The sequence below is a fragment of the Cervus elaphus genome, chromosome 11, assembly GCF_910594005.1.
Source record: "Cervus elaphus chromosome 11, mCerEla1.1, whole genome shotgun sequence".
Taxonomy (NCBI): Eukaryota; Metazoa; Chordata; class Mammalia; order Artiodactyla; family Cervidae; genus Cervus; species Cervus elaphus.
Genome location: NC_057825.1, coordinates 87,166,263 through 87,181,211, shown reverse-complemented (window position 1 = coordinate 87,181,211; position 14,949 = coordinate 87,166,263). Strand labels below are relative to the sequence as shown.

The window sequence follows — 14,949 nt, the reverse complement described above, 5'->3', positions numbered from 1 at the left end:
GGTGGGACAGAGGAGACAGAATGCTAGTATTTCATGAACAGAGAGTCTGAGAATTCATGCTATGCTAATCCTTTTGTCTGTCTTTTTGTTAACAGATATTGATGAATGCGCTCAGGATCAACACCTTTGCTCCCAGGGACGCTGTGAAAACACTGAGGGAAGTTTCTTGTGTATTTGCCCAGCAGGATTCATGGCCAGTGAGGAGGGTACTAACTGCATAGGTAATAACAGTGTTCTTTCTGATGCATAAATTCCCTCATGTGGGTTTCTAGCTCCCCTGATTCCATCAGTCCAGGGCCCATTCAGACAACCCGGAATTTATTTTTAAACCCGTTACAACACAGTAATCTGCTAGATTCTAGAAGATTAAAGAATGGAATTTTTTCCCCCAGCACTTTTGAATGAAGAATATCAAATGTGTGCAAAGACCAGTGGTGTTAAATATTTCTTTTGGATTCGAGTAAATCCAAACCACTCAATTTTTTTGGAACAAATCAAAGAGAGATAGTAGGAATCAGTTACTTCCTTCTTAAATTTGAACTAACCTGGGAGATGGGAGAGGTTTGAAATTAGGTTTTGGGAAATCACACTTGACAATGTTTTCTGCTTTGCTTAGATGTCGATGAGTGTCTGAGGCCGGACGTCTGTGGGGAAGGGCACTGTGTCAATACCATGGGGGCCTTCCGGTGTGAATACTGCGATAGCGGGTATCACATGATGCCAGGAGGCCACTGCGAGGGTGAGTTTGCTGAGAGTGCGGCGCACACATGTCCATGAAATGCAGGGCTGGTTCCAGAACTCGGGGCCTGTAGGCACCTGGCCTGGGACGAGTTTTCCTCCACCTCCGATCCGTGCAGGACAGCAGCTCGCACGGGCTCTGGCTGCCTCCCGGAATCAAAGCCTCTTTGCCTCCCTTCAGTGACTCTGTCTGTGTCTTTTTCTGTCTTCTTCCTCTATTACTCACTTCAATATCTGCCTTCCCTGGTAGGTGGAGTGACATCACTTTGTAACAATGAACTGCGGAGGATCTTAGTGCAAACCCAGACTTAATCACAGCATCATTCACCTGGGGACATGGTGCAGGTGTCACCTGTGTGAACTGATTGTTTTCAACCTTTTCATCTTGGTCCATTCTGTTGTCTCAGCTTCTTTCTTTCGCCCGTGTTCCGGGACTTGCTTGCAGACTCTACAGAAATGTTGTCTGACCAACTACAGGTCAAACTCCAGCTGTGCCAGATAAAATTTCTTTAATGCTGACCCCAGCAATGGATTTGCTGTTGTTGCAAAAATGTCTTGAAGAGCTTTGAACATTTCAAAGTTAAGATGATTAACCGTTGAATATTTCTGTTTGTGCACGTGTCCCAAGTCACATGGGTACTTTTTGAAACCACCGTGGTACACTTTGAATAATGATTTTTGTGAAGAAATACACTGAACCTCTGCTTCAGTCTTCATGGAAATGTGAATAAGACAAAGGATCAGAGGCCTTTGGACATGTTCTGAGGAGCCTGGGTGTGGGGTTGGTGCTGGTTCCACATGTTTGCTGCCTGGCTACCTGACATTTAGCCTGTTTTCAGACATGGCTGGGCCTCCAGAGCTCAGGAGGGATAGGCTGGTTGGGGAAGGCTGCTCTCTGCTGTTTCTTGGCTCTGATATGTTGGTTTTTTTTCACAGTTCTAATGACCAGGCCTGGAGGGAGAGCTCATTAGACACTTTTTTGGCAGCCTGCACCTGCCTCACTGGCTGGCCCCTTGCCTCAGCCCCTGAGTTATCTGGAGAGAAGTGGGGAGCATTTTATGTTACTGCATCAGAACAGAGATATGAACTCTTCCCCTGATGGCTGAGGGCCTTGGGAAAGTGCAGGTGTGAAGTGTCCCCACTCTTCTCTTACAGGGGACTGGCCTCTGCTCTGGAGGCTGCTTGAGGACGGGTAGAATGCAGATGATGGCTTTTCAGCTCATGATCCCCACACTCAGTAACTTTCTAGCTTGGGGCCAGTTACGCAGGCTCTTCAAAACTTAGCTCTTCATCTGTGAAATGGGAATCATGCAGTTAACTTCCAGGCTCATGCGGTAAATGGGTGTTGCAGTATGTCATATGGCGCCTGTCACCTTGTTAGCTCTCAAGAAGTACTACTTTCCCTAAATTTCCCCTTTCCTTGACTCCTTTTGTTTTTGCATAGATATTTTCAGAATATCTATAATTGTGGGAGTTTTTTAAGTAAAAAATGGGGCTTGGATTTATATGACAAGCACTTATATGCAAAACTGTGCTTCCCCAAAAGGTCAAATACAGATCCTCAGGTTCTACACACTGACTCAGGATGGGAAGATAAAATATTTAAGGAATTACTACAGGTTAAGGATGCACAGTAGAAAGGAGTAGAAAAGAAAGTTGAAGATAAGTAAGTAAGTGGAAAGAAGGAGACTCTTCAGTAATAGTCAGTGCATGGAAATTATTTAACAGAAATCTCACCAGCATCCCCTGAGTTAATAATTATATAATTCTTACCCCATGAAAAAGCTTGAAATGAAGGAGCCAAATAACGTGGCTGTTTTCTAATTTCACCATGGACCAGAACCAGAGGTCCCTGGGCTTCTGGCTCACTGAAGATTTTCTCAGCTGTCACTGACAAAGTTGCTTTCAAACAGCGCCAGTCTCCAAGGAGTCTACTGTAGCTTACAGACATTATCTCATGCACCCTTACTTTATTCTCTGAAGGTATTACCAGGCAGGTAGGCCCTCATTTATAGATGAGGGAACAAGCAAACAGGTGAGAGCAGCAGGAAATCCAGAGATGTTACTGTCTTATGTTGCTCAGCTTGCTTATTTATCAGCTCAGCCTATCTCAATGACCTTCTCTGACTTAGCAGTTGTAGTTCCATTTCTTTCTTTCTTTTTTTTTTTAAATCCCATCCAGAGAAGAATGTAATGCTGTTTGGAAAATTAAACTGGCAAGCATCATCTTTTTGTAGAACAAGAAGTCCCAGAACATCTGACCTAAAAAAAAAAAAAACCACTGTGTGTCATTGTCTATTGGCAAGGATTTTTTGCTGATAGGAAAAAAAAAATTGCAACACTGACCTGGTGCTTATTCTATTAATAACATCTTTTACTTTAAGCATCTTTTCATACATCACTAATGATACATAATGGGAGGTGATTTTTGAGAATTTACCAGAATGATGACATCAAATACCCCTGCATGTTCAGTGTATTCATCATATATTTCTTTCACTTTTTTTCCTGAGAAACCTTGTTTAAATTTTAAGTGTGATTAGAGGTCCTATATACATCTTATATCATGACACTTAGACATTGAATCCACTCACTTGGAAAACACCTGTTTCAGTTGGGGCTGGTACCCAGGTGTTAGTACTCATTTTAAATGGTTGAAATGTTACCTTTTCATTTCATTAAACAGTTGAAAGGTACCTCTGTTACCTTTCCCCCCATTTTATTGTTTTACCATTCTTTTTTTTTTTAATTGGAGGTTATGCTTTGTATTGTTGTGTTTGTTTCTGCTGTACAAAACTCAAATCAATCAGAACTCTCTATATATACACGTATATCCCCTTCCTCCCGACCCTCCCTCCCATCTCCTGCCCCCATCCCAGCCCTCTAGGTTGTCAATAGGACACAGGTTGGGCTCCCTGTGTTACATGGCAGCTTCCTTCTAGCTATCTCTTTTACATGTAGTAGTGTATGTACATCAATGCTGCTTTCTCAGTTCGTCCCATCTTCTCCTTCCCTAGCTGTGTCTACAAGTCTTTCTTCTACATCCACATCTCCAATTGTTTGACCATTCTTTAAAAAGTCTGAAGCTATTGTATCTCTGCCACAGTTCTGTCCATATTTAAGGTGATTTTTTTTCTCCTCACATTGAAAAGAACAATGATTAATAACTTTAGTTAGCCGTGAATGTGAAAAGCAAGGTGTATTTTAAACCAGAATATATTACCCTATGATTATTCACCATAGTTTCTGGAAAATCTTGGAAGTATTTGGTGAGTTCATTCTCTCCTAATGTTCTTTTTTGACCTCCAAGGAATTCCTATCACATGAAAAGTTTTAAATTATTCAAACCTCGGATGTTTTGGGGACCATGAAGCCAAAGCAAGGATTTCCCTAGAGTACCCCATTGTCTGCAGAGAGAACCTCTAGCCAGGTGGATAAATGGCTTCCTCACTGTTGTGTTCATTTCTTGTATTTCTTTCTGGCAAACCAGACTATTACTTGAAAGATGTTGATGTCCAAAAAGTGGTCCTAGAGAACTGCCAACTCACAGAGTGGAGAGATCTGGGCCTGCCAATTGGAGAATTGGGGCCAAGTTCTCCCTTGAAACATATGTAACTATTTCAGTCAAGTTATACCTGGCCATGCATTCTCACTGAGTGTTTAAGTGCACACCTAGTACTTCACTTTTCCAGTTATTGTTTTCCCCACCAATCTTTTTCCTGTTTATCACATAAGTCAGTCCGTGCTTTAGTGTTCTGATAAAATGTCTGTGACCCAGCTTTTTTATTTTTTCAGATGTTGATGAATGTTTGACTCCAAGTACTTGTCCAGATGAGCAGTGCGTGAATTCTCCCGGATCTTATCAGTGTGTTCCCTGCACGGAAGGGTTTCGAGGCTGGAATGGGCAGTGTCTTGGTAAGTACTAGAGCGTACTTACCGTAGTTGTGTGTCTTCTGTCTGGCCGGTTTTCTGACAGAGTGGTATAATGCCAAGTGCGCTGTCTTTCAAAATGGAAAAAGGTGAGAGAAGAAAAGGAATTTAATAAACTCATGTCATTCAGAGAAAAGTTCTAAGTAACTTTTAACCATGAAGAAAATAAGAAATTGAGTGGACATGAAGGAAGTAAGATTTTACATGAAACATAATTCTGATTGAAACAAATTGTTATCCCTGATGTGATTAATACTCAAAACCAAATAAAATATTGATAATAAGTGTCACAAAGAGGAGAGAGGTGGAGAGCAAAATGCTTAAAAAGAGAAGGTATGAGACAGAGCTACCACAGACTTACAGAATCAAGAAATATACACAAACTTGCAGCCAAAGCAGCAAATATAGAAAGAGAAATCTGGACCGATTGCCCATTGATGCTTTTGAACTGTGGTACTGGAGAAGACTCTTGAGAGTTCCTTCGACTGCAAGGAGGTCAAACCAGTCAGTCCTAAAGGAAATCAACCCTGAATATTCATTGGAAGAACTGATGGTGAAGCTGAAGCTCCAATACTTTGGCTACCTGACGCGAAGAGCTGACTCACTGGACAAGACTCTGATGCTGGGAAGGATTGAGGGCAGGAGGAGAGGGGACAACAGAGGATAAGATGGCTGGATGGCATCACTGACTCAATGGACACGAATCTGAGCAAACTCCAGGACATGGTGGAGGCCAGAGGAGCCTGGTATGCCGCAGTCCATGGGGTGGCAAAGAGTCGGACATGGCTGAACTACAGCAACCGCTTATATTTGGTTCATTTATTCATTCACTCAAGTATTTAATGAATACTGAGTACCGCCTCCTCAAGGCACTGAGGAAGGTAACGACTCTGCTCTGCTCCTGATTATTTGTGCTCTAGTCAGCTTTCCCCCTTAATGGTTTTCCTTTGTTTACCTTTCTGTTTACCGTGTGATCTTTTTCACAAAAGCTGAACTCTTTCCCACCCCATGCCACATGCTGACAGTGTGGGTTAAACTTTCCCATCCTTCCTGTCTTCTTTCTTTCCTTCTCAAATACTGTATAATTCACTGTCTATACATGGAGTGGTGGGCTTCCCTGATAGCTCAGTTCGTAAAGAATCTGCCTGCAATGCAGGAGACCCCAGTTTGATTCCTGGGTTGGGAAGATGCCCTGGAGAAGGGATAGTTTACCCACTCCAGTGTTCTTAGGCCTCCCTTGTGGCTTAGCTGGTAAAGAATCTGCCTGCAGTATGGGAGACCTGGGTTCGATCTCTGGGTTGGAAAGATTCCCTGGAGAAGGCAAAGGCTATCCACTCCAGTGTTCTGGCCAGGAGAATTCCATGGACTTTACAGTCCATGGGATTGCAAAGAGTTGGACACGACTGAGCGACTTTCACTTTACTTACATACAGAGTGGTACTCAGTGCTGGGATACACTGAGGAACCAAACAAAGTACCTTCTTCTTTTGTTTGTTTTTAATTATTTTTATTTTAAAATTAATTTATTTATTTTAATTGGAGGATAATTGCTTTATAATTTTGTGATGGTTTTTGCCATATATCAACATGAATCAGCCAGAGGAATACATGTGTCCCCCCTCTGCATCCTGAATCCTCCTCCTGCCTCCCTCCTCACGCTATCCCTTTATGTTGTCCCAGAGCAGCAGCTTTGGGTGCCCTGCTTCATGCATCAAACTTGCTCTGGTCATCTGCTTTACATACGGTAATGTATATGTTTCAGTGCTATTCTCTCAAATCATTCCACCCTCTCCTTCTCCCTCTGAGTCCAAAAGTCTGTTCTTTGTGTCTCCTTTGCTGCCTTGCATGTGGGATTGTCAGTACCATCTTTCTACATCCCATATATATGAGTTAATATACAGTATTTGTCTGTCTTTCTTACTTATTGCACTCTGTATAATAGTCTCCAGGTTCATCCACCTCATTAGAACTGACTCAAATGCATTCCTTTTTATGTACTTGGTCATTCAGTTGTGTCCAACTCTTTGTGACTACATGGACTGTAGCCCACCAGGCTCCTCTATCCATGGGGATTTTCCAGGCAAGATTCCTTTTTATAGCTGAGTAATATTCCATTGTGTGTATATACCACAACTTCCTTATCCACTCATCTGCTGATGGACATCTAGGTTGCTTCCGTGTCCTAGCTGTGTAAATAGTGCTGCAATGAACATGGGGTACATGTGTCTTTTTCAGTTCTGGTTTCCTCGGAGTGTGTGCCCAGCAGTGAGATTGCTGGGTTGTATGGCAGTTGTATTCCCAGTTTTTCAAGGAGTCTCCACACTGTTCTCCATGGTGGCTGTACCAGTTTGCATCCCTAACAGTGTAAAAGGGTTTCCTATTCTCCACACCCTCTTCAGCATTTATTGTTTGTAGACTTTCTGATGATGGCCATTCTGACTGGTGTGAGATGATACCTCGTTGTGGTTTTGATTTGCATTTCTCTAATAATGAGTGATGTTGAGTATCTTTTCATGTGTTTATTAGCCATCTGTATGTTTTCTTTGGAGAAATGTCCATTTAGGTCTTTTGCCCACTCTTTGATTGGGTTGTTTGTTTTACTGGTATTGAACTATGTGACTGTATGTTTTGGAGATTCATTCTCTGTTAGTTGTTTCATTTGCTATTATTTTCTCCCATTCTGAGGGTTGTCTTTTCACCTTGCTTATAGTTTCTTTTGTTGTGCAAAAGAGACATGTGTTAGGAAAGAGGGTTCTTTGATGTTACAAGAGTATATGATAGAATGAGTTGCCTCAAGGAAAAGTCTTGAGTTGAGGTTTAACCAGGGCTTTGTCTGGGGAAGCGTATGGAAGGAAGATCATTTTGGACATTTGGTATGTGCTAGGAGCTCATGGACGGAGGAAGCAGATCATGTTCCAGAGGCTGAAGAGCTAGTGTGGTTGTAAGACAGAGTACCAGGGAAGATTTGCTTCAGGGGGAAGACCATGAGGGGAAAGACCATGCCAGACCCTCTTGGTCCTATTAAAAATGTTGGTCTTTATTCATACATCTCTGAGGAGATGTGTGGGTGTGTTAGAGGAGATGGGATAGGTAGATTTGGCAGAAGCATGTGCACTTTCAATGCTTTGGACTCCTCACGAGGCAGCATGAGCTGAGCCCCTGGACCAGGTGCAGATGGCCCTCTGCCTTCAAGCTTATGCCCATTCCCAAGGGTCTCTATCAGTAGACTTATGAGATATTGATCTTTGGGAAGCAGGGGTTTTTTTTTGTTGTTGTTTATTACTTGCCTATTTGATAAGCTTTTGTTTATATAATCAGTGCTGGTCAGAAAGTGCATGTGGTTTTAATTTTCCCATTTGGCATAAATTTCATAGTTGCCTATCAAGGTTCCATTCTTGTACTCATTTTCACATACCAGTGCATATTATAATCCAAAAGTAGAGCCTGAACTTTACCTTAAGTAACTAAAATTCACAACCATGGCATAAACACAGCCCTGATTCATGAATTTACTAATGGAACGTGACTGACCAAATTGGCAAGTGATTGCTCTTCAGTGTAAATGCATGGATCCAGGTTGGGGAATAATAATATATGAGTTCTTACACCTAGATGTGTGCAATCAATCTGATCGTGACCACGCTGCTCCAGTTGAGTGACAGAAACAAATCACCTCATTTAGCAGCCATTTCACTTTGCCAACCAGATTAGCAGACTCATAAGCAAAGCTATTAGGTCACCGTGTTACTCACCCCAATTACACACTTGGCCACTTGGCCAAGCAGTTTTGCATTGCTAACTAAGGTCACACATTTCCCATTACAAATAGGCCATGTGCTTTTTTTCCTTCTGCTTTGGGTAGAGTTTTAGGTTCTATGTCATCTGTTGATCAAGCTTCTTGTCTGTGATGTAATTGCAGTGCCATCCATTGCTCATTTTGAACTTGCAGTTTTTGTAAATTTCTCCTATGGGCCTTTGCAGATTGTACCAAAATGGATTTTCCCATCTTAATATTTTATGGCAGCTGAGCTTTCAAATGTGAAAGTTGAATGTGACAAAAAGCAGATATTGCAGGATACCTTTCTGTTCAGATTGAGCCAATGAATGGATTGGATTTTTCTGCAGCACTCTGACAATGCTCATGAATACCCCATCATATCTTTTTGGCTTTGTTCCTTTATTCATTTTATTTCTCATCTTTGTACTTCTGGTACTCTAAACTTTTCAGAGGGTGTAGTCCTACCTAAGCTTGTCTTTGAGTTGAGCTCATCCATAACACAACCTGACCTATATTTTTTCTCTATTTGCCACTTTCATCATTGAATACTGTATTCCTACTATGTGTCAAGTATTTTGTTTTAGACCCTGGGGGTTGAGAGTGGACAAAATAAATTTCCTCCCTTCATTGCACTTAGACTCTAGAGCTCACAAGGGAAAAAGTAGAGTATAGGGTATGTCAGGGGTGATGAGTCCTATGAAGGAAAAAGCAGCCTAAGGGATTAGGGAATGTTAGAGCTTCTATGGAGGTCAGGGGAAGCATCACATGATAAATGATTTACCAAGTGTTCCTTGCTGTTCAACTGTTCTTGTGTCTAACCATTAAATGTGACTAGTTTGAGGCGTCCTCTATCCTTCTTGCCTGGAGAATCCGAGGGACAGGGGAGGCTGGTGGGCTGTCGTCTATGGGGTCGCACAGAGTCGGACATGACTGAAGCGACTTAGCAGCAGCAGCTATCCTTTTAGTATAGACACCTTAGGGTACATTGATGAGACTTTTTCCTTCAATTTTTAATGTATGAGAACATGAAAGACTGAAAAAAAAAAATTCCTAAATCTCATTGTTTGGAGAAAAGTCCTACACAGGGCATTTGTTAGTTTTCATCTGGAGAGATGACAGTCTCTACCTTGCAGGGCTGTTCTGTAGATCTTAGTAACCTTCTTTTTCTACCACTCTCCTTTCACAGCATATTTTTAAGTTATTATAATTAAACCTAGACATTGTTGTACAGAGTAATACTTTCTTTGACATTATGCTTATATATATATATTTAAAACTCATTGATCTTGATGTCCATTTGGCTCTTTTTTCTGTTAAACAGTTTCATTAAGAATTAAGAATGACCATTTTGACCCTTCTATTCTACAGGGATTTAATGCCAGTTAGTTACACTTTCTGCTGCTTTTGCTAACTAAATGGTGAACTTACTGAAACTGTTAATGGCCTTTTTGTATTCATGCCATGTATACTGGATCTTACTATTTGATGCTGCTCCTTGATTTATGAATTAGAGCAGGAGTTGTTTGGTGCAGAAACAAGTAAAATGTTAGCAGGTGTTGTCTGAGGGTTCATCCTTTTTCCTACCATGAACCCCCAGGCAATGCCTGCTATGTTTAGTTCAGGGCATATGATCCTTCGTTCTCAATAGTTTATTGTGCACTTTCAAAATATCTGTCCCTCAGTGCATTTTTGGCAACCTTTGTTGGCTCCTCTGTTAATGAAGCTTCTTCTTTCAAGTTGTGGATTTTGGTGCTCTCTTGAGAGCCACTTTCATCATTTAGCACTGTATTCATTGGACCTCACATTCAGCCTGGAGCTATTGCCCATGTGATCCCCACCTCTTAGAATTATTTCATCACCTTGAGTTCTGGCCAGTTCTCTCTGGCTGCTTTCAATCAGAATCTTTCTTGAAAGAAGCCAATGTGTCAAGTCCTCAATTTACATGTTTTGCTTGTCTCAGGAAAGCTAAACTAGCCTGATTCAAACCTGACTAGAGCCATCTCCCAAAGGAAATTTGTCTAACATTTGATTGTTTAAAGGTATATTCAGAAACTCTGGTATATAGATCATGTTTCCCTGAATTTGAGCAGATTTGGGCTATATGACCTTTCTGAAGCTTAGTTTTAATATCTGTAAAATGGGAATTGAAGTATTTTCTTCATAGGGTTTATTATCAGAATTAAGTGTAATATGGGGCTTCCCTGGTGCCTCAGATGGTAAAGAATCTGCCTGCAATGTGGGAGACCTGGGTTCAGTCCTTGGATCGGGAAGATCCCTTGGACAAGGGAATGGCTATCCACTCCAGCTGTATTCTTACCTGGAGACTTCCATGGACAGAGGAGCCTGGTGGGCTACACTCTGTGGGGTCACAAAGAATTGGACATGACTGAACAACTAACACAAGAAATGTTATCATTCTTCTTCTCCAACCCTGTTGCCTTTGTTTTATTTCCATTGTCCTGACAGAGAGGGAATGGAATAATAACTGATATCTGTTAAAGTAAATTATATGTCAGAGTTCTGTGGATAATTATCTTTTCTTAGGCTTTCTTTAAGCGCATCTCATAGAGTTTCTGTCATAGAAGCTTTCTCTTATACATTTAATTCATCTTAGCTTTCTTTCAACTTCTGAGCATTTTTGTTTTGCTGAAATATACTTCTTGAGAATCACAAGGTTTCTCTGCAGGGAGATTAATCATTCCTAACAAATGTTTCCACTTCTACAGTTCTAACATCTTTCTTTGGCTTCATTTTCTTTGCTCACCTTCACAAAATACAGTATCTATCACCTGGTAGATGTGTCAGCTAGCCTTTTTTGAGTTTATTACCTTGCTTTATAGTTGAGTTTGTGACAAACCATGTGTGACCCGGGAACACAAATTGCTGAGATTTTAATCAAAGTAATCCTTCTTTGTCGGCCATAATTAAGTTCATGATGACTTTATGACTCCCATTTGAGTTTTGTAAATGTAGTAGGTCTTCAGCATTTGAAGAACTTCATATCATTCAAACCACTTGACAACTGGCTAGCTGCAATCTTAGCCAAAACCAGGTACAGAAAACTTGCAGGATAGATATGGAGAGCTCCTTGTTCTGGGAGTTCTTTTCACCCTAGGATTTCTTTTCAGATTTTACAATTCACTGTTAACCTTTATGGAATATATGATATTCATAGACTTAAATGAAATTGAAGACTTTAGTCCTACTTTTATTCTTATATCAGATGGCAACTGAGCTCAAGGTCTACCTTTTGTAGATAATGTGCAAGTATCAGTCTTATCCTTGAGTCATTATGTGCTAAAGGAATCTTCTAATCAGTCAATAAATAGTTTAGTAGAGCACCTGCCTTCATATGGGCTTCCCAAGTGGCTCAGTGATAAGGAGTCTACCTGCCAATGCATGTGATGAGGGTTTGATTTCTGGGTCAGGAAGATCCTCTGGAGAAGAATATGGCAGCCCACTCCCCTTGCCTGGAAAATCCCATGGATAGAGGAGCCTAGCAGGCTGTAGTCCATAAGGTCACAAAGAGTTGGGACATGACTGACAACAGAGCACACACTGCCTACAAGATCTGTTAGATGCCAGAGAAGATGTGAAGTTGTAAAGAAGCAAAACATAACAAGGTAGGATGGTGGTTACAAGGATGTGAGGGTAGAGAAGTTGGGGAGATGTTTATTAAAGGGTACAGACTTGCAACTAGTAGGTAAGCCCTGGAAATGGAATGCACAGCTTAATGATGATAATCAACAGTACTGAATTAGAAATCTCAAAGTTGCTAAGAGATTAGAACTTAATCATCTTCATCAGGAAAGAAATGATAATTGTGTGACATAATAGAACTGTTAGTAATACTCCAGTAAATGTTAATAATTTTGAGATAGGTATGTCAAATCATTCCTTAAGCTTGCACAGCATTGTCTTTTATTGAAGTATAGTTGATTTACAGCTTCCCTTGTGGCTCAGCTGGTAAAGAATCCTCCTGCAATGCAGGAGACCTGGGTTCCATCCTTGGGTTGGGAAGATCCCTTTGAGAAGGGAAAGGCTACCCACTTCAGTATCCTGGCCTGAAGAATGCCACAGACTCTATAGTCCATAGGGTCGCAAAGAGTTGGACACGACTGAGTGACTTTCAGTTCACTTTGACTTCACTTCATAGTTGATTCACAGTATTATATTAGTTTCACATGACAACATAATGATTTAGTATTTTTAAAGATTATCCTCCATTTAAAGGTTTTATGAAATAATGGCTGTATTTCCCTATGTTGCCCATTATATCCTTGGTGCTTAACTTACATATCGTTTTAATGTCAGTTATATCTCAACGGAAAACCCCCAAAACTGCTTTTGAAGGCGGGAACTATGCCTGTGTGGGAATACTAGTTATTGTAATAATTTCTGTATACTGCTGCTGCTGCTAAGTCACTTCAGTCATGTCCGGCTCTGTGCGACCCCATAGACGGCAGCCCACCAGGCTCCCCCGTCTCTGGGATTCTCCAGGCAAGAACACTGGAGTGGGTTGCCATTTCCTTCTCCAATGCGTAAAAGTGAAAGTGAAGTCAATCAGTTGTGTCTGACTCTTCATGACCCCATGGGCTGCAGCTTATCAGGCTCCTCCATCCATGGGATTTTCCAGGCAAGAGTACTGGAGTGGGGTGCCATTGCCTTCTCCGGATTTCTGTATATGTTATTATAATTTATGTATATTGTAATAACTTTATATGTTAATAGTTTACAGTTACCTGTGGTACAGAAATTGATTCTCAAGTAGGTTAATGGGGTAGCTCCCCATCATAGGTAATAAATGGCAGAGCTAGGACATGACCCCCCATCTTTTAGCATCAAAGCTAATATTGTTTTGTTTTATGTAATAGCTCATGCACCTCTCATGTACACCCAAGAAAATCAGGACAAAGCAATATGATTAAGATAGTAAGGACAATTAAAGTTCATAGGAAAGATCCATGGGAACTGGAATCGTCCCTTGCAGGCAGCAGTAGTTTTGGCTTGAGAGTCTGAGATGGCAGACTCGACCAAGGTAGCCCAGATGAGTTTTGCTGGAAAACAAAATGATCTTTTGTAAAGCCGAGGCAAGAAGCCAGTGATGTGCTGAAATCAGTGGATCGATTTTCTGAGATCTTCCGATCTTCATCTGGCATGCACACAGCATTGGCTGTTTTCCAGTTCCAAAAAAGCCGTGGTGAGTCTTTGAGGAACAGACAATATATTTTCGTTGACAGCTCTGTTACTGCACATTTTAAAATTTGGTCAGAATTGACAGAGGGTGAGATCCTAAGGACTTACTCTATACCTCAAATGCCAGTGAAGCGGGGCGGTGGGGATGTCATTGCACTGGCCTAACCAGAGTCTGTCTTTCATTTTCACCATGCTTGCTTTTCTGTCAAATGTGTTCTCCCATCATCTTTAGTATAAAGATGATGTGTGAAGAATAGTTGAGGGATAATTGAAGTAATGTTTGCCTTGGGAGTAATCCTATATTTTCATGTAGTTGTGGTGATGGAATAAGACTTTTCATCCCATAGCAAATGGTGCTCACTCATGGAAGTCTCTTGGTCATTAAGGAATTAAATGAGGCTGAATGGTCTCAGAAAAATGACTGGTTCACCTTGTCAATCTTTTTTTTTTTTTTTTAATTTTTTTATTAGTTGGAGGCTAATTACTTCACAACATTTCAGTGGGTTTTGTCATACATTGATATGAATCAGCCATAGATTTACACTTATTCCCCATCCCGATCCCCCCTCCCACCTCCCTCTCCACTCGATTCCTCTGGGTCTTCCCAGTGTACCAGGCCCGAGCACTTGTCTCATGCATCCCACCTGGGCTGGTGATCTGTTTCACCATAGATAGTATACATGCTGTTCTTTTGAAACATCCCACCCTCACCTTGTCAATCTTTGAAGTAAATCTTTCCTTTACTCTTTGAAAGGAAATGAAGCAAGGCAGGTAAACTCTTGCCCTGGACCCAATTCTAACCAACTTCAAGGAACTGCTAGGTGGAGTGAAGCGGGGCACACCGCCATGGGCTGACTCGTGGGAAGGTGGCCCCTGGATGTCCTCAGCACCTTCCAGGTCCTGCCCATGAGGGAGGGGCTTCATGCAGACTGGTGTGTTCCCAGAATCCTAGAAAGGGAAATTTCTAAAGGCTTCCTGACCCAGATGAACTACCTCTCAAGGCAATGAGAGAATTTGCAGGTGGGATTGCGGGCCAGCTGGGAATCATCTTTGGGAAACTGTGGAGGATGGAAAGTTGCCAGGAAGCTAGAGAGAGATTAATGTCCTCATTTTCCCCAAAGGAGAAAGAAGGTGGAGTTCAGGAACTAATGACCATTGAACTTCATGTTGATCTTGACAAAGAACTGTAGACTGGAGGATTTCAATGATGAAGTGAAACATTTTTTAAAGGATGTGATGATCATAAGAATTAGCCAGGGTTCACTAAGGGCACAAATTATGCCAGACTGTCCTGACTGCCTCTTCTG

At 41.4% G+C, this 14,949-nt stretch overlaps 1 protein-coding gene across 14 annotated transcripts in view; it reads left to right on the top strand.

Annotated features, from left to right (window-relative positions):
• The window catches only part of LTBP1 (latent transforming growth factor beta binding protein 1), a 442,953-nt gene that overhangs the window by 309,374 nt on the left and 118,630 nt on the right, over positions 1-14,949 (top strand). For all 14 annotated transcript variants that reach the window (XM_043918271.1, XM_043918275.1, XM_043918274.1 and 11 more), the window contains 3 exons: positions 96-221; positions 617-739; positions 4,534-4,653. In XM_043918271.1, the coding sequence (XP_043774206.1) occupies positions 96-221; positions 617-739; positions 4,534-4,653 (369 nt within the window). The remainder of the gene's footprint in view (positions 1-95; positions 222-616; positions 740-4,533; positions 4,654-14,949) is intronic.